This window comes from Pleurodeles waltl, chromosome 4_1, assembly GCF_031143425.1.
Source record: "Pleurodeles waltl isolate 20211129_DDA chromosome 4_1, aPleWal1.hap1.20221129, whole genome shotgun sequence".
Lineage (NCBI taxonomy): Eukaryota > Metazoa > Chordata > Amphibia > Caudata > Salamandridae > Pleurodeles > Pleurodeles waltl.
The window spans coordinates 831,818,936-831,839,576 of NC_090442.1; the positions used below are offsets into that span (position 1 = coordinate 831,818,936).

The 20,641-nt window shown below is 41.9% G+C and overlaps 1 protein-coding gene across 3 annotated transcripts in view; it reads left to right on the forward strand.

Annotated features, from left to right (window-relative positions):
- The window catches only part of OSBPL8 (oxysterol binding protein like 8), a 943,374-nt gene that overhangs the window by 864,653 nt on the left and 58,080 nt on the right, over nt 1–20,641 (forward strand). For all 3 annotated transcript variants that reach the window (XM_069229570.1, XM_069229571.1, XM_069229572.1), the window contains one exon: nt 18,302–18,487. In XM_069229570.1, coding sequence (XP_069085671.1) covers nt 18,302–18,487 — 186 coding nt within the window. The remainder of the gene's footprint in view (nt 1–18,301; nt 18,488–20,641) is intronic.

The following is a 20,641-nucleotide window of genomic DNA, read 5'->3' on the forward strand; positions in this document are numbered from 1 at the left end:
TCAAATCCAGCATCGCTGAATCTAGCAATTTGGCTCCTGAAGTCTTAGAATTCGGATATCTAGACCTTACACATGAATGTATGGAGGTCATAAGACAAGCTAGAAAACCAACCACAAGACATTGCTATGCAAATAAGTGGAAAAGATGTGTTTATTACTGCCATAATAATCAAATTCAACCATTACAAGCATCTGCTAAAGACATCGTAAGCTACCTACTACACTTACAAAAGTCAAAGTTAGCTTTTTCATCCATTAAAATACATCTCACTGCAATTTCAGCTTATCTGCAAATTACGCACTCAACTTCATTATTCAGGATCTCAGTCATAAAAGCATTTATGGAGGGTTTGAAAAGAATTATCCCACCAAGAACACCACCAGTTCCTTCGTGGAACCTCAACATTGTATTAACACGACTCATGGATCCACCTTTTGAACCCATGCATTCATGTGAAATACACTACTTAACATGGAAAGTAGCATTTCTAATAGGCATCACATCTCTAAGAAGAGTAAGTGAAATACAAGCATTTACCATACAAGAACCCTTTATTCAGATACACAAGCATAAGGTAATTCTACGAACAAATCCTAAGTTCTTACCAAAAGTCATATTACCGTTCCACCTAAATCAAACAGTGGAACTACCAGTGTTCTTTCCAGAACCAGATTCTGTAGCTGAGAGAGCATTACATACTTTAGACATCAAAAGGGCATTAATGTACTACATTGATAGAACAAAGCAGATTCGCAAAACGAAACAATTGTTTGTTGCTTTCCAAAAACCTCATACAGGAAATCCAACATCCAAACAAGGCATTGCCAGATGGATAGTTAAATGCATTCAAATCTGTTATATCAAAGCAAAAAGAGAACTGCCTATAACACCAAAGGCACACTCAACTAGAAAGAAAGGTGCTACCATGGCCTTTCTAGGAAACATACCAATGACTGAAATATGTAAGGCAACCACATGGTCTACGTCTCATACATTTACCAAGCATTACTGCGTGGATGTGTTAACAACACAACAAGCCACAGTAGGACAAGCAGTACTACGAACTTTATTTCAAACAACTTCAACTCCTACAGGCTGAACCACCGCTTTTTGGGGAGATAACTTTTTACTAGTCTATGCACAGCATGTGTATCTGCAGCTACACATGCCATCGAACGGAAAATGCCACTTACCCAGTGTACATCTGTTCGTGGCATGAGACACTGCAGATTCACATGCTCCCTCCCACCTCCCCGGGAGCCTGTAGCCGTTTTAAGTTGATCTTGAACATTTGTAAATATATCACTTTAAACCACATTATGTACATACATATTTACTCCATTGCATGGGCACTATTACTATATACACAACTCCTACCTCACCCTCTGCGGTGAAAACAATCTAAGATGGAGTCGACGCCCATGCGCAGTGGAGCCGAAAGGGGAGGAGTCCCTCGATCTCGTGACTCGAAAAAGACTTCTTCGAAGAAAAACAACTTGTAACACTCCGAGCCCAACACTAGATGGCGGGATGTGCACAGCATGTGAATCTGCAGCGTCTCATGCCACGAACAGATGTACACTGGGTAATTATTACATGCACTTGGTGATGTTCTGGAAGTATGAGCCTTAATGACAATACTAGCGTGGCCTTTCATCTTCGTGTCCTGGAAAGTACAGCTCTTGGATCGACATCATGTACATGTTGCTTATCTGCAAGAAATGCATCTGTCGAAGCATGCTGCGGACGTGCTGGGTGCAAGATGGACGGGTTTTTGATTAGTCTCCTTGTACTCCACCTACATCTGGAAGGAAAGAAGGGGAGGGGTGATCATCCTAATTCAGAAAAGAGTTCAGTTTGAACTGGTGCATTCAGAGATAGATACGCAAGGTCGTATGTTTTAGCACAAGGTAAATTATGTGGTACCATGGTCACTATGATTAAGTCTTATGGTCCAAATGTTGATGGCCGGGAATTCTTTCTGCATATATGGGGTTGTTTGCATGATTTACCATCCATGCTATGGGGAGGGTATTTCAACCTATGCCTGGAACACAGGCTGGATAGGTCAGCCTCTTCAAGTGGACAGGATAAGCATGCCGCTAAAGTAAGTTGAGAATTCATGACAGAGTTTGGGGTTATGGATGTGTTGTGGCTACGGCTTTCGTTAGGGTACATACATTTCCTCAGTACATGGCTCATAGTCCCGTTTTGAATAATAGTCGAACACAGGGGAGATTCAGAACTGGGTGGGAGACATACGCTATCTTCACCGCACCCTATCAGATCATGCTCTGTTACACATGACAGTGTGTGTCCCAAGTATGCCTTCTGCAATTGTGCTGGCGCTTACCTCATTCAGCCCTGCTCAACCAAGTGTTCTGGGAGACGGTCCGTGGGGCCATTGTAGAGTACTTTCTTCTAAACAAAAATTAGTGGAGAGAGCAGGCATCTTCTCAGAGACATTTAAAGCCACTATTAAGGGCTTAGCATTGGGGCACAAGCTGACGTATTGAAAGACATCAGGTCTCGGTTACAGATTATTGAAGAAACTTTCCAGGATTTGGAAGAAGGACTATGCCTCCCACCTTTTGGCTGACATACTGGCGAATATTTGGGACACGGTGATAGAATGCAGTGAGACTGCAGAAAATGAGGTGCAACATTTGTTGAGGAGACATGTTGCCGGTGCATATGGCGAAGGGGCAGGCCTGGGCGTGCTCCGGCTATTAAACTTAAGAACCCTATAGTCCTGTTCCCTTGATATATCTCTGTAAAAAAAAATTGTTGCTCAGAGATTTTCATTTTTGTTTTGTGTTTTTGTGTCATTAGAGAAGTAATTTAGCTTGGGTAAACATTGCTAATCCAGTTTGATTTATTTCTGGAAGACATTTTTTAAAACGACAGACGTGTTGCAGTGATTATGTAAAATTTCAAGAACCATGAAACCTTTTGTAACAGGGTCAGCGCTACGATACCCCGGGACACGTAGAATGGTGCCCCGGGGGTGCCTTCAAATATCCGGAAGTGTCGTCACAGGACGTCAACCTGGATATCAGGGTTAAAAGAACTGAACACGAGGAAGATGGCGCGTTCCAGGAAGCAGAGGGGAAGAAAGTAAACGGCGGGACACCAGACAGGAACAGAACAGAGATATCGCCGTCTACGACGATACCTCTGGAAGCACCACCGCGGAGGGACCTGACGGACTCCAGAGCCAGCCACGTCCCAGGGGGGACGTGGCTTACGCAGGTTCGTGCCTGCTTTATAAATCCCTCGGGATACTGTTGGTAGAGGGGCTATTTAGAAGAACAACCTCTAGGAGGGGAAGACTGGTTTCTCTTTGCGTACGGTACGGACACTTGGGCTCCACAAAAGACAGTTGAACGTTCTGATGCAAAAAAGGTCAAATCTATTTATTAGTGTCTCTAACTTTTGCACCGGAACGTTTAATTATTTTTAAATGTCACTTGCATTATTATTATTTTTGGCACCGGGCTCTATTTTCACTCGCTTGGTGGTTTATCCTCGCACTCCCTACCCCTTTAGGAGATATTGAGAGAAAAGAAAAGTGCACGTACCGTTCTTTTCTGTTTCTCCCATTTTTCCCTTATGTCCCATGATGGTGAGGTCCTTCTTCGATGGACAACCCTGAAAATAGAGAAAACAAGAAGATCATTACTCGACCCTAAGGAAGAAGAAAACCAGAAGAGAAGAAAAGGGGACGAAAAGAGAAAACACACATAAATGGAGCACAATTGACTGTCCTGATAATCCATAGAGAATAAAACTGCTATATAGTGACCATTAAGTGTAGTCGTCTTCCATTACTGGGTAGAAGGAACCCTTACACCTATATACTTCATTTTGGTGTCCAAACATAGGTTTTGGGGGTCAAGTATTCTTATTGAGGCAGAAAATAACTCCTCAGAGCAACCCTTCCACGTTTTTTCAAAATAGCGTCTCTATAATGATGTGTTTTCAGCCATCGTATTGGTAATTTATTTTAATATTGTTTCTGTTTCAGGTTTTCCTTTGATCCAAATTTGTAAACATGAGTGAAGCAGGTGGTAGCAGAGGATCTTTAGCTCCTGACAGAGTGTTGTTAACTACTTCAACAAAGACAAATGTGTCATATGCAAAACTAATCTGAAAGAAAAGCTAACATTGTGGCTGGACAGAAGAGAGTTTGAGATTCTGCAAAATACGTCAAGACAAATTTTACAAAAGATTGCAACTAATTGGTGAAGAGGATCAGATATTTTATCATTGTGACAACAAGTGCTACAAGTTGTATACAATGGAAAAAAAACTGTGAAGAATTAGTCAAAAAATAGCAGAAACCGGTGAATCACAACAAGAATCTGAGTCTTCTGAGAAAGTGACGACAACTAAAGCCAGTGCCCATCTATTTAGAAGATAGATGGCTACCCATCACCTCCAACAACTGATCAGAAAGCAGAGGATCTTTAATGTCTTATCTGCGGTTTAGCCAGAACAGGAGCCAAGGGGATTGACAAAAGAACAAAGTACAGAGTATGTGAGTCTCAAAGGGCAAACATGTTTTTATCTGTAGCTAGTTTCTTCCAAGATGAAATTGTCAGCCGAGTAGCTGATTTAACCAGCGAGGTGAATGTATTTGCAGCTGATTTGTATGCCCACCCTAACTGCAGGCAAGCATTCATTTGAAAATTAGTGTACAATGAGCTCCCAGCAGCAACGTAACCACCAGCCTTCAGTTAAGTTTGCACTCTTTGAAAATGCAAATGAAGTTGTAAAGCCATTCTTGAGTGCTGGGTACTGGTTCACACTCCGTGAGATCAGAGGAATAATGGTCAACATTGATGAAACTGTATTGATGCACAATAATTAAATTAAGATTTGATTTTGCTGGTGAGAATGTATGACAGAATTCGTTTTGTCAGTCTAACAAAAAGAATGAGCACTTGTGGTGCTCTCAGCTGATTTGAAATTCTTGCTGCCAAAATAAGATCACATGATGCAGTACAATCACAGGAACCCATTTTCAGAAATGTCCTGAAAGATGTAGGCTTTGGACTTGATGACAAATTTTGTGATGCCCCAGAGCTCCACAAATTATGGGAGTCAACAAGAATGCATGATGATGTCTTAACGTTTTTTTTGTTTTTTGTTTTACATCACTGTTTAGTTTCGGAAAAGCAAAACTGTTACAAACTAAAGTTCTTGAGTTTGGAATGGAACGAACAATATTGATGATGGCTTTGAAGATATAAGCGAAGTGAATGACAAACCTATGAACTGACAGGCATATGCTGTGCAAATGTACCGTCTTTTCCAAATCATATTTTATTAATATGACGGCGAAAAGAAAGCTCCACTACACATGATGACTGCCCACGCAATCTATGACAAGTGCAAAAGTAGACAGCTAATCACTTCAAAAACTAGGATTGGTGAATCCACAAGTTATAATGACATAGTACTGAGCAGAAACTTGTTAGAAGTTCATGCTGTAAAATCTTGTGAATCTGACAGCACACCACTTCAAAGCCACTTTACGAGGAAAGGCTTCACAATCGCTGCTATTGATGATTTATTTTGATTTTGAAGACAGCTCTTCTTTGTCTGTAACATCCAGCACACAATACTACCATGGTGCTTTTTCAAGTCTGTACCAATGAAGTAGCTGCAGTAAAACAAACTATTTCAGCTGTAGGGATAAGCAAACAAAGCTGCAAACTTATAACCCAACTGCCATTGCCAACATGTGCAAAGTCGCTACAAGCCATCAACACCCCCCAGTCTACCAGAAAGTTTCATAGTGACTGGGGACATGGATCATCTTCTTCCTGATGCTGCAGTCAGCAAAGCTGATTTAACTGAATTTACCATATCACTTATTCGGTGCGGACTGAAGGATGAAGAAAAGCCAGTTCTTCCATTGGCTGGAATTCATGCTCTGATCTCCCAGAATACCGTCCCACTGAAGAAGGTGGGATTTTTACCAGTATTATCATCTGCAGTCACAAACTACGCAACAATATGCACAGCTCTAAACAATTTCCAAAATGTGCATACTCCGCTTCAATACCAGCCTATCCTGCCAATTGTCTGCAATAAAGGTGAAGGCGTTTTCAGTATTATAGTTGACATTGTTATGAGCAATCAAGTAGAATTTGATGATCTTTATCCAATGATGGGCATTTTCCACAGGACAAAAGTTGCATTGTGGTGTACAGGAAGTTATCTCAGTGCATGTGGCATAGACGATGCACTTATTAAGGCTGAAATCTTTGAAAACAAAACTGTCCAGTCAGTATTGAGCGGAACTCATTATGTTAGTTTGTTACAAAGTAAGCTTTTCATATCCGAGACTATAGAAACATTGCATGAGAATGCTTTCTGGAACAAGAATTGCACATTAGGCTTTGCATAGCTTACCTCAGAAGTGAACAAGGCACAGGGTGTACTTATCTCAAAAGACATAATGCAAAGCCAGGCAATGTTCAATATACTCTGTTCAAAATCAGAAAACCTGAAAACCAAGTTCGTAAAGTTTGTCCAAGAATGTGAAGAAAAATCAGTACTTTGCAAGTTCTGGGGAGATTGTTTACATATGATAGCTCTAGTGAAAAACTTGCTATATGCTGATCGGAAAGGTGATTGGGATCTGTACGTGAAGACTGTGGAGTCATTAATTACTGTGTTTCACAAATTTAATTGCATAAACTACCTGAAATATGGGTCCTGGTATTTGGAAAGAGTGAAGAAGCTAGAAAGACGGAGAGGGTAGGTTCATTGCTATGGCTCCTGATTGAAACTGGAACAGATGATCCAGAGATCACAGAAAAGCTCCAAGGTAAGTGTTGGTCAGACACATAAAAATGAATATGTTGCTCAATGGCAGCTAGTTTTCCATGAAGTCCTTTCTATTTGCAATGTTTTCAGAGCGATGACAAATCAAAAATTAATGGACCTTCGTGCAACTGTTTATCACTGCAAACTTGTGGGAAAAGAGAGGGGATCTTTTTGATAAACATGTTGACAGATTACTTTGTTTCATGCAGCAGCAAGGAAACCCCTTTGAAACGACTGAGCCTGTGTGACTACACAATTTGTGACCAAACAATATATAGATAACAATACAAAGACACATCTACTAGATGTCCGTGAACATGGATTGGATTGAAACTATACGCAAAACTGAAGCAGGAGAGATTTGTATTGAAAGAGAAAAAGCTGTTTGACATACTCACTAAAACTAAACTTCCACACTTTAATTGCCGTAAAAAGAGTTTTGTCCAACCAGCCACTACTTAACAGGTTACAAAAAAACTTTCAGAAGCACATAGAGAGACGGGTGTAGCAGAAGAAAGGGATGAATTTATCAAGGACATTCTGTCACGTGATCTTCTTCCAACAAACACATTGCTGAAGATACTGTAACCAAACCAGTGAAGCACAAACTCGTACATGAGCTTAAAAAATAAACTTTCACCTGAAGAAGTTAAATTTGAAAAGGTGTCCTCATTGAAAACTGCTGCGGTTGTAAACTAAATGTCACAATTGCAAATGGTCAAGATTCCATCCATGCAAAACCTCGGAGAGGTTGTTCAAACTGTTTTACAGATATCAAAGCCAGTGTGCACCTTGCAAGAACTGCACATTGTCTTTGACAGTTATCTTGAATTATCTGTCAAAGAATGTGAGAGAATCAGACAAATGTCTACAAGTAGAACAATTGACCTTGCCTGCATCAAAAACTCAAAACCTATACCTGTACAACTTGATAAATTCTGTCATCAACATCGAACAAGATGAACTTGGAGAAGTTAACGCGCCACAACATTGCTGATGCTTCAGTGAACACTGTATTACCAATTATTGCAGCTGGAATGATTGTCAATGAGGAGTTTGTGCCTGTACAGATATATTCAGAAGGTATAATCCATATTGTTCAAGAACCTAACAGCAAATTGGAGTAAGCTGAACTTGGTGTTGAGCCACATGTTGAGTGAGCTGTTCTAAATGGTTCCAGTCGAGTCATTGTACTGTCAAATGACACAGATATTATTATTGTGCTACTTAGTTTTGTTGCAATGTTCATAAGTAAAGGATTGTCAGAGTTATGGATACGTTATGGAACAGGCAAGGAAAAAAACGTAATCCTGATTCATATTCTGTACAAGAAACTTGACCCAGAGATGCCTAGTATTCTTATCAAGGCACATATTTTTTTTTACAGGTGATGACACTGAGTGTAAGACTTGGCATCCTTGGCGTAGTCTCTCCTAACTTTTTGCCTCTGTTTCCCAGGTTGTTGTGTGCTAAACTCTGTTTTTGCTGTTTTGTTACTCTGGGCACTTTACCACTGCTATCCAGTGCTAAAGTGCAAGTGCTCCTATACAAAATGTGTATGTAATTGGTTTATCCATGACGGGCATATTTGATTTACTGGTAAGTTCCTAGTGCACTAGAGGTGCCCAGGGCCTGTAAATCAAATGCTACTAGTGGGCCTGCAGCACCAGTTGTGCCACCCACAATAGTAGCTCTGTAAACATGGCTCAGACCTGCCACTGCAGTGTCTGTGTGTGCAGTTTTAAACTGCCAATTCGACTTGGCAAGTGTACCCACTTGCCAGGCCTAAACCTTCCCTTTTCTTACATGTAAGACGCCCCTAAGGTAGGCCTTAGGTAGCCCCCTGGGCAGGGTGCAGTGTATGTTAAAGGTAGGACATATACTAATGTGTTTTATTTGTGCTAACAGTGAAGAACTGCTAAATTTGTTTTTTACTGTTGCAAAGCCTATCCCTCTCATAGGTTAACATTGGGGCTGCCTTTAAATATGATTAAAGTGTAGATTCTCTTTGGGAGCGGATAGACATGTGGAGTTTGGGGTCTCTGAGCTCACAATTTAAAAATACATATTTTAGTAAAGTTGATTTTAAGATTGTATGTTTGAAAATGCCACTTTTAGAAAGTGAGCATTTTCTTGCTAAAACCATTGTGTCACTCTGCCTGTTTGTGGATTCCCTGTCTGGGTCAATTTGACAGTTGGGCTGTTTGCACCTCTCTCTAGACAGTGACACAAAGGGAGCTGGGGTGTAGCCTGCAAATCCTGATGAGCCATCTGTGCTAGGAGGGGAGGAGTGGTCACTCACTCCTGAAAGGGCTGTGCCTGCTCTCACACAATGCAGTCTCCAACCCCCCGGTGTGTGTCTGGGGCCTGGCCTGGGCAAGGCAGGACTTCACAAACAAGAGAGACTTTCCTTTGAAGTAAGCTTACTTCAAAGGCCAAAATGGGTATAAGAAGGGCACCCAAAACCACAGACTTTAGATCACTTCTGGACATCAAGAGGAACCTCCGCCTGAAGAAGAGCTGAGGAGAAGTGCTGCCCTGCCTGTGACTGTGCTTTGTGGAGCTATCCTGCAGTTGCTGCTTCTGCCTTGTGAAAGAGGGCAAAGACTGGACTTTGTTGCGCATTCCTGCTTGTGAAGAAATCTCCAAGGGCTTGTCCTGAGCTTGCCTTCTGTTGAAGTGTCATGGCCATCAAAAACTTTCCCTGCCAGCACCTGGACTCTCTGCTGAGACTCCTGCCCTGCCAAGTGGTGCCCCATCCAGTTCCCGGGGCCCGGCAGAGCAAGATTGAAAATCCACGCACCGACCGCCGTGCGGGGAAATTACCGACGCAACCTCCGAGACGTGGCTGAAGAAATGATGTAGAGCTTGCTGCACAGCTGGAAGATCGACGCTCGCAGCTGGAGAAACGATGCACCACATCACTAATGGAGGCTGATAACTTCGCAACCCACACAACGCGGTGTTGCTATCACCGTGCGGCAGGATTTCCGATGCTTACCTTGCTGGGTGCAGAAAAACGACGCAACGCCAGCCTGGACCCGAGTGCTGCCCGGATCGATGCATCACTCTCCCGCGGAGAGGAAAACTGACGCACGCCGACCTGAACGGAGAAGGAGAAATGGCGCACGATCTTGCTTGCGGATGAGAAATCAACACACTGCTTACCTTTTTCTACGCACACTTGCCCGTGCGCGTTATTTTGACGCTACCCAGGTACTTTTCAACTCTAACAGTGTTTTACCTGTTTACAAAAGGATTTAAGACTCTTTTGCTTTTAAAATTAATAACTTGACTTGTGTATGTTGGATTTTTGTCTTTTTGGTCTTGTTTTGTTTAGATAAATATTTCCTGTTTTTTCAAAACCTGTGTTGTCATTTTGTAGTGTTTTCATTACGTTACTCTGTGTGTTGGTACAAATACTTTACACCTAGAACTCTGAAGTTAAGCCTGCCCGGCTACCAAGGGGGTGAGCGAGGGTTAGCTGAGGGTTATTCTCCTTTACCCTGACTAGAGTGAGGGTCCTTGTTTGGACAGGAGGTAACCTGACTGCCAACCAAAGACCCCATTTCTAACAATGAGCAAAATTGGAACAAAGCTGGAGCTTTAACTGCTGAACCTGTGAAGTTTCTAAAAAGGTTTTGCCTAGGCAGAATAAGAATGTGACTTTAAGACACAGAAAAATACCTTGTGCATGTGAGGAAAACGAGTTCCGACTGTCACAAATTTGACTATCTTCGGTACAGTGAATTTGAGGTCTGTCCCGCTAAGTGACCTTCCACGGATGTCATATTCTGTGCGTGGGCACATTAAAAGAGCGTTCTACTTGATCAGAAGATGTGTAAATGTTTTGGATCATGCATGTGTAGAGAAAGAGCCATATGAATTTGGTTGGGAAGATGGTGATGGGGTGCTAAAACCTACGAAATTTCTAAAGGCTGTACCCACAGAACTTACACATACATGTACTTGCAAAACCTGTGCATCAAAAACATGTTCCTGTCAGTATGCTCTTCTCAAATGTTCAACATTCTGCAGATGTGCCACGAGCTATTGCAAAAACAAATAAAGTTAACAGTGAAGATGTGTCTAAAACAGGAGTGATAAACATTATTTGTTTCATATTCAGATCAACAACATTGTTTGGTGTATATAAATATATAATAATTTAAAAACATGGAAAATGGCTAAAGGGTTGCTCTGAGGAGTTATTTTCTGTTTCTTTAAGACTACTTGACTACCCAAAACCTATATTTTGACACCAAAATGAGGTATATAGGTCTCATGGTTCCTGAAATATTACATCATCACTGCAACACATCCTCCATTTTAAAAAAACGTTGTCCAGAAAAATTTGGCCCAGATCAGCAAGGTCTACCCAAGCAAAATTACTCCTACGTACACAAACACAAATCAGAAATTAAAATCTCTGGACCAAATTTTTTTTTTATATGTGTATCAGGGGACCGGGATTACCAAGGCTCAAACACATATAGTAAGTATAGTCAAATTGGACGGTGAGACGTGCTATGACACTAGGTCCTTTCTAAACAGCTTTAGGCATTCTACTCCACACTATATGAGCACAGAGTAATGACGACAGCTGCCGATATATCGTGCTACCTGGACAACATAGCATTGACGTGGCTGTCACTGGGACAAAGACTATCTCAGCTAGCAGTTAACCATTGTTGAAATTAAAGAAGCTGTCAGTGGCTTGCCTAATCGTAAGGCCCCAGGACAGAACGGTATACCGGGTAAGTTTTATAAGTACGCAGACTTACTGGCTCTGTCCTTCCAGGGAATGTTCAAGGAGACCTACACGCACTGCACCTCCCTCCTTTCCTTAGAGAGCACTGTGAATCATATTGTCCATTATCCCTATACTAAAATCTTAGCCAAATTGATAGCTACACGTTTACTGCCATTGATGCCCAATTTGGTCCCACTGGATCAGGCCTGGTTCATCCCCTCCTGGTATACCACTCAAAATCTCAGTAAACTATTTGCCCTACTGCACCACTTAGATCAGTCTATGAATGCAGCAGCGATCCTTCTCGGCACTGCTAAGGCATTTAATTCCATTGCTTGGCCCTACATGTTCACCATCCTACAGAGGATGGGTATTCATACAGGGTTGAACAATTGGATCCGGCTACTGTACACGGAACCGGTAGCCAGGATAGGTGTAAACGGCGTTATGTTGGACCCCTTTCCGGTATGTAGGTGTACTTGCCAAGAGTGTCCCCTATCACAAAGTCTATTTGCCCTAGCTAAAGAACCACTGTCCTGTTTTATTAGGCAACGCCATGCCACAGTGTCCCTCAAGTTTCGATTATGCCCGTTGGCAGTAACCCTGTATGCTGACGATATGGTGCTCTGCGTCCGTAATCCAGAGACTCACCTGACCGTTCTCATTCGGGAATATGTATGGTTTGAATGGCAGTCAGGACTGAGGGCCTTATTATGAAAGGACCGCCAAAGCGGCTGCAGGCAAAAAAACGCCAGTAATGGAGGTCTTTTGCCTGCCCTATTAGGAGTTTTCCAATGGGCCAGCGGGCGAATACAGCGTTTCTGCCCGCTGGCCCAGCGGAAAACTCACCACAACATTGAAGCTGACTTAGAATCGAGCCGGCAGCAATTTTGTGGTGCGTCGGGTGCGACAGCACCTGTCGCACATTTCTGTCGCACATTTTACTGCCCTAATTCGGGCAGTGAAATGTGCGACGGGGCTGTCCATGACGGGCCCTGCAATGCCCATGCCAAGTGCATTGGCAGTGCTGGTACCCCCTTTCCACCAGCCTTTGCATGGCACAAGTCAGGGGTGGACTCTGGGTGGATAGAATCCACCCATTTATTTTAAAGAGGGGATGCTGCCACTCTTAGGCTGCAGATGAATTAAAGGGAAACCTTTATTTGTGAAAGTTGTTACTAGTTGTGGCTTTGATACACGCACGTTTGTTTTCATGTTGCATGCCTTTTCAGAAATTGTGCTAAAAAGCCTTATCACAGGGTGGTTTGCTTTGCAGATGGAGCTATGTCCACCACTTACACCCATGTAGTCACTCTTTGTCCAAGAAATCTACATTCTTAAGAATTTCCCTTTTTTCAGGGAAGTGTTAATGTGCTTTAAAAACCGGAGCTGTTGGATTCGACTAGTTTACTTGTCCTACCATTTTCTCCCCTTTCTGACTGGTCATTACATTTTACAGTGTTACTTCAGATCAGCATTACTCTGCTATAGCATCCCACTTGCAGTATGAAGAGCACCCATCCTCTCTTGTGTGGTACTTCCTATGTGGGGTGCCAGTGGTTGGTTCAGGAGTCTGGAAATGTTTATATGTGTCCCCAGGAGCACTGTCTGATGTCCTGATCCTCTTTACCCTCAGCATCAAAGAAAGATCCGGTTTTCTGAAGTAAGAGGTTCCAGGTGCACTTGAATGGCGGATGGTGGAATTTTACCAGTTATCACTCTTGGTGAAATTCCTCCACCCTTAATGAGGGCCTTCTAGCTTGATAGCAATAGTGCAAGGTGCCCTCCTTCATCATACCAGACCGCAGTAAATCGGGCAGCAGGTGTACAAACTTTGCTCTCTCACAGAATAGATGCAGCATGCCAGCAGCAAATCAGGATTCCCTTCTCACAGAAGGCATCCGCGTTGCATGGTTAACTTTGCTGCAGAGTGGATTTTGCACAGCAGCTTTACTACAAGCTTCCATTGATTATAGAAAATCTACAGCATACGCAGCAGTCATCTAGATTACACTAATGCGTGCAGCAGGTTTTAAGTTCACTGATACATGTTGGTAGATGAATGGGTGAGTGCGAGTGATGCAGCTACTTTCACTCCGGTATCATTCCCTACAGTGGTCACTCTAGCGTGCAAGCTTCCATTGTTCACAGAAAATGTACTTTATTGTCATTCTCTTCCACTTCTGGTTTCACCTACTCTGTTGTCAAGGAGGCTTTGATTATATCCTGCAAGTCTTACTTAAGTTGCTCCCAACCTACTGTCAGTGCCTGTCACTCCTGCTTTTGGCATATCCTAGTGGTCCTGGGGATGCCCCATAATGTAACACTTGATTTATTATATTAAGCCAGTACTGCTGCTGTCACTCTTCAAATCGGCTGTCACTTTATGTGAATCCTGCCAGTCCTACAGTGTTCTGCCTCCACCACTCAATGCAGTCATTCCACTGTCAGTCCTACTTCAAGGGCTTGGTTGGAGTGGGCAAACACCAGTATGTGGATGGCAGCGCACTACATAAAGCTTAAGAGGTCAACATAGCCTCGAGGAGGCAGAAACTGTTATTTCATTTAGCAGCCTTGGTTGATATATATGCCAATCAATAGAACATGACTGTTGGTGGGTCTCCGATGATGGGCAGTCTAAGCAGCAAAAGGCACTGTATATTACCTAAATTGTTGATGGAACTGTTAACGCGTCCTTCTATGTCAATTTATTACACATTAGGACTCGTTTTAGGCCAATGAATCTTGTGACCCAGTGGAGAGACACTGTAGGACGAGATAACTGATCAGTATGTCAAACAGTATATCAATAATGTCATCAATATTCACCACCACAATACACTTTACCTTGGTTATAGACATTAATCAAATTGTCACCTTTTGTTAGAATTTTATGAATTTTATTCCCTATTGATTACAATCTACGAGCAGAAGAGATAATCTCAATACCAGGAAGCATAAAAGCGTAGTCACAATATGACAGCTGTGATGAGATTTCATTAATGCAAGAATCACCAACTTAAGAACATAGCACGGCATAAACATAGACCAGCATACAGTGAATAATATATAGGTGTCAGTTCAGCATAGCGTAACGTCAGTCATTTGTCTATTTTGCGTCAGTCAGAGTGGACTCCTATCCTAACCACTAATTAGCATCAGCATGTTGGGCTTCATGCAAAACAATTTAGAACACCAATTTAGAAAACATCTAACTAGGGCCTCTAAAAAAAATGAGCAGTTGGTACCTAGAAAGGAAAAGCAAACAGACAAATTACAAATCGCATTGTCATAATTACCCTCCAAGGATTAGGTCAGCACACAGGATCAGTCTTCGTCTTCAGGACATCAGTCGAATCACCATCAGTCTAACCTCGTCTAAGGACAGGGGACACTTCCCTCATAAGGAGGGGAAGCGTAAAAGGGCAGTATAAGGGTAAGGATGGTTTATTAAGTCTCAAAGTCACCAAACAGAGTGACAGAGTTTCTGGATGAAATCAATAGCATTCCCTACCTAGTTCTAACGTCCCTTCTGTGACATGGGTTTTTATCCCTTTTTCGTAATACCTTCCCCCAAATTCTATTGTATATCCACTATACCCCACTATCTTTAACCTATCAAAATATACATTAGGTAATCCCAATTGTCACCCCACGATAACTTATAACACTTTGATTGGTCTTCATAATTGTCGTCTTCGGAGGTGGCACAGGGTTTTTCATCATCGCTTGGCACGTTTCTCGGGTCATGAGTTCCTTTGTCCATGGTCAAATGTCCTAGTACATTCTTTCATCTACTTTTGTTTCAAAATTTGTATAAAACTCATACTAAGGCAGCTAGCATGCAGATGAGAATGGAATAGAGTTTGTTACGTAAAGCGAAGGAAAAGAACAAAGGCAGGGTCATGGCCCTTTGCAAGTCAGCACACTGAAAAACAAATTAAAATGCTTTAATATGAAAGCTAGGCAGCTGAATCTACAACTTATGCTAACTTAAGGCTTATGAGATTTTAATACAATGCGATATCGTAAATGTTAATATAAATCATAACATGAATAATTTTTTAATCATCATTATTAATTCACGTATATATATATTGGTAACCACACACATTATAATCGTAATTCAGATGCATGTTTGAGCATTACTCTATTGTCGTTTTCTATGCAGCATCATTAAGCATTGATATAAGCATTTCACTTCTAGTATATATAATATTTAAACTACGCTCTCTCAATACCTTCCGTCTTCCTACACCAGAGTAACAGATGCACACAGGTTGTACGCGAAAGAGATATGCACTCTGAGATGTTAGAGTCCATAGATGGGGGTACTTTGGCCAGCTTCACAGGTTTCTATGTGCACGCACGTGTCCCCAGGTCTCCTGGCTATTGTTCTAATTTGCACAATGTCTCACACCATAGACACTCAAAGTAACAACTGTATATTTAAATGGCTCCTGCTTGACAAAAACCCAGGAACATGCCAGTAGAATACTTGTTAAATAAGCTGCTAGCTTTTCATATATGATGCAAGTTCCCAGTAAAAAATAAAAGCCCGGTGCTTGTACCAGGATATTAGTTCATAGTACATCACGGTAGAAGCCAGAAAATTAAAACAGTCCATACTTCGAACCATACTTGTTATGGCAGTGTGTGAGTGAAGCACAATCCATCCTTGAAGAGTTCCTTTCACCAATACATCCTCTCTTCTATCCATCTATCCTTCACTCTTCCATCCATTCACCCTTCTCATTCCTTGGTTTTCTTCCCACTCCTCCCTCCTTCCATCCATCCTTTTTTCTTTCACCCTCAATTCCTTCTTTCCCTCCCCCCATTTCTTTTTTTCACCCCTCCATACGTTTTATTTTTTTCTCCTTCCCACCCTTACATTCGCCTTTCTCCCTCTGACTTTTTTACTCAATGTCATCATTTATCTGATACGATACATGGCAGTTCTTCCTTCGCCCCGTCAGCTCTAATACAGAACAGTGTTGTTTATAAGCTTTTATCCAAGCATGCAAGCTGAAGACGGCTATAAAGAACTAATTGATGTTTTAGTGTGATCCAGCTAAGCAGCCCTTGAGGCCCAGTGGCACCCCCCACTATGTTGTTAGACTAGGAGGCTCACAACACTTCTAGGATGCAGGTCAAGTCTGTGGATGTCTCACTGCATGGATAACAGTTCATTCTGCAGGTTAGAATAGATGCATATTGACTAAAGTATGATCCGGGTGTGGGATGTCAGTACCATATTTTCCATATAGTTTGCTAAGATACCTAAGCCTTAAACTGTGGTGACACCATCAGTCGACAGTACGGGGACCTATGTGGAGATTTACGAAGTTAGAGTACCTCAAAAGTGACATGCATCAGCCTCAAATGCTTTGGTGGTAGAGATACCCGCACATTCACATTTTAAATTAACATTTGATAAGATGGTGTAGATGCTGTACGTTTTCAGAAACCTTCACTACTCAGTGCGTGAAAGAGACTAGAGAAGAGACCAGTGCCCAGCAGGACCAGTTTAGGACAGAATCTTTCTCTTACTCCCTTCCTCTCCCTCTAGCCCTTTCTCTCACTCATGTTGACTTAATTGTTTCCCCTGTCTCATCTCAATCTCTTCTTCGCTGTTATTCTAATATTTTGTTCTCCACCCTTCCTTTGGTCCATGTTTTATCATAGTTTTGGCACACCGTTATCAGATTCTTCAGTCTCCTGCACAGTCCTCTGACCAACCTGCTGCCTGTCTCACACGTTGACATCTACTTTCTCTCACCTACCTGTAACTAAAACGTCCCTCTCACACACATGCACACACCCCCTCTCTTCTGTCAAATCCAACTGTCCCTCATAAACCTTTCTCATACACCCTTTTCCTCATTCCTCTCTTCTCTCTCAGGGGCCTCAACCTCCGTCAATCCCAGCCTTCTCTCTTTCATATCCTTCTTTTTCCTATCTCCTGTTTCTCCTACGCACTTTCTAAACACACCATATAAGAATGGCTCAGTTGCTACTGTCACTAAGACAGGCGCTGAATCATAATTTGGCACGCTTGTAAATTGCCATTCACAATAAAGAAACATTGGTCGAGGCCTGCTGTTAACGTCAAATCCGTAAATCGTTCGCAAGACTGTACATTGAAATCAATGCAGTGATGATTTCAAGACGAATCTTGGCCTTTCAGTTATCAAAATGCAGCAAAAAGATATGGGGCCATTTTCAAACTGCTAGACTTGTGTGTAATGTTAAGTTTTTAAGGTGTTGAATATTTTAACCGGTACAGTCAAATGGTTAGCAGGCACCACTGAGATTGCGGTCTTTTCTTTGATGAGGCTTGGGTAACTTTTAAAGGAGGTGGCCATTTCGAGCAAGGGAGGGAAAAATAGTCCATCAATTTTAAATGAAAGGATTTGATCCATGGTGACATTTTTCAATGTTATTACACTTGACTGTAGTACCTCCAGTTGCAGTGATAATTTTGTGAATACCATTCTAATTAGGCTCCGACCTAAAGCATGATATACTTTTAAAACAAAGTTCCTGCTCGTGTGTTATAAATCCCATAGTGCTGCTCTCTCAAGTAGAACTAAGACTGCTAGCATTTAACTGTTCAAAGCAAGTGTTTCCCCTCCCCGACTGAACTGTACATTGCATGTATTAAACAGTCTATCTTTCTAATAAAACAACATCCCTCCTTTCACCAGACTGTGGCAAAACGTGACTCGAGCCATAAACAACAAAGACCAAACCGATGCTACTCAGGAGAAGTTTGTCCTGGAGGAGGCTCAAAGAAAAGCTGCCAAAGAGAGGAAAGCAAACGGCGAGGTGTGGGTGTGCAAATTATTCGAACAAGACCCAATCACGGGAGAATGGCAATACAGATTTGCTGAGTAAGTAATACAACGTTTATCTGTTGTAAACAGTGAAATTGCAAAAATATTTGTACTTTCTCGCATGTGAATGGGATGTATGTTCCAACTTCGTTCGTCACAAATTTTACTGCCTACGGCCTTCAAATATCCATTTTGTTGAACACTGCCATCTTGCGGTGGGATCAGCAACGGAATCTTTTAATTGTGAGTTCTAGTTGCGGGCGCACTTCTTTTTGTACTCTTTTCACTTTTTTTTTTCTCTAGTTTGTAAGGAATTGAGTTTTTTTTGGGTGCTCCTAGACTTATCTCCCTAGCTGTTGCCTTGCACATCCTCATTCGCAGTAGCCTACGGTGTAAAGTTTACTTCAAAGACAGCAACGTTTGTTGGTGGCTGCTCACTCGAATTCATGGTGCAGCCTTTAAGTTACATTTGTCGCACGTGAAAAAATCTGGTCTGAAGCGAATGCATGAACTCTTCAACTGGCTTGAGGTTTTTGGGCAGTCTCATCTGCCAAGGATAGGTAAAGGGACTTATTGATGATCATGAAACAAAGTTGGCAGGTACTTATTGAGCCACTAATGGTCCAGCATACACCTTGATTTTGCTTAAGTCTGTTTTAGCTCTGGCTTGGAGTCCTTGGTTTTGTCTGTGCATCAATACAGCAGTGAAGGGAAACTTAGAGAAAATTAATGCAGGTGATGTTACAAACTCTACATATCCAGCATAGGATCATATTGAGATTTATAACTTCTACAATGTTTTCCTTTCTCCAAACAGTATCCTGGAACACAAAGTACTTTAAACACGTAAAAATGTATATTAGTCATGTTCAAAGTCCTCAACTTTGGTGCAGCTCTAAACACTGTGCTGCTTGGGGGGGGCACCTTCAGTTAATTCTTCTCATTGGGTGAGGATACTGGTTCTTGAGAAATTCAAGTGTCTGAGCTGAATGGAACATTAGTCATCCCCTTATAAATTGGATTGCACCCATACCTTGTCTTTGGTCATTGACGAACGCTAGAGTGACTTCAGAAAGTCCAAAATGCATCTGACCACCTCCTGGTGCATCTGAAAAGAACCCTGTCTACTCTGTCCTATGAGCACATCTCCCTTGTGTGCCAGATTCCAATTCATAATCATGTGTGTCATACACATCTTTTACCTGTGACCTGGCCTGCAAATAAACTTTCCCGGTTCTCCTCCCAGGCCTGCCACCTCAGTCTGCTAATCATTTCCAAGTACCCCTCCAGATTTGTTGGAAGGGGAGTCAGGCGCTTTTCAGTACAAACCTCTAGATCCACGTCTAACTTTGGGCCTGCTGCTCCACATCTACCCTTGGAACTCCTTCAGAAATCGCCACTTTCCCATCTTCTGCATTTGGCAAGATTGCATGCTGTCATTAGCATTCACTAGAACAAACCATGGCTGATATAGCACCACAAATATGAATTTGTCTTTAAGAGGAGAATCTAACCCTGTCATACTTCTAGTCCTCTGTCTACACATGATCTTTAATATGCCATGTCCATGTTAGAGCGTTGGACAATGCTGGAAATTGATAAAAGTTGCTCTTGGAACCGACAAATCAGAGAATGAACCTGTGCAAAACATATAGTGGCTGATGGAAGAAAGGGTAACGTTGAGGAGTAGGGTCATTTATGTTGAAGTGAATTAACTTGTTTTTATATAGCGCATATTAGTGAGTATCTACCATTTCTAAGTCCGGTAAATAAAATACTTTACTGTTACTCACTTGAGAAGGATAGAGGTCTGATCCTGGCTTGCCAGGATCTAAAGCGATGACTCTGTTGGTTACAAACAGCATGCATTTCAAGTAGACTGCGATGGAAAGGCTCCTGCTCTTGAGTTGCACACAAAATGAGCTCACACATACCTACGTAACTTACTTTCTGAGCCTGAGAAAGTAAAAGGTTTTCAGATCTCAGTTTATCTCTTTGCCAACTTGTGAAGCGGCACGCATTAAACAAGAATGTGAAGTTAAAACCTATTTTAAGGGTATTAGTTTCAACATAGATTCCTAAACCAGTCCCGAAGAAGTAAATAGTTGATCATAAGATTCAGTAATGCCTTCCAGATTGTATGAGCATAGTAGATAAATCCCTGATTCTTTGTTTTGAATTTGTAAATTTTGGGCTTCAGACATGAAGCTC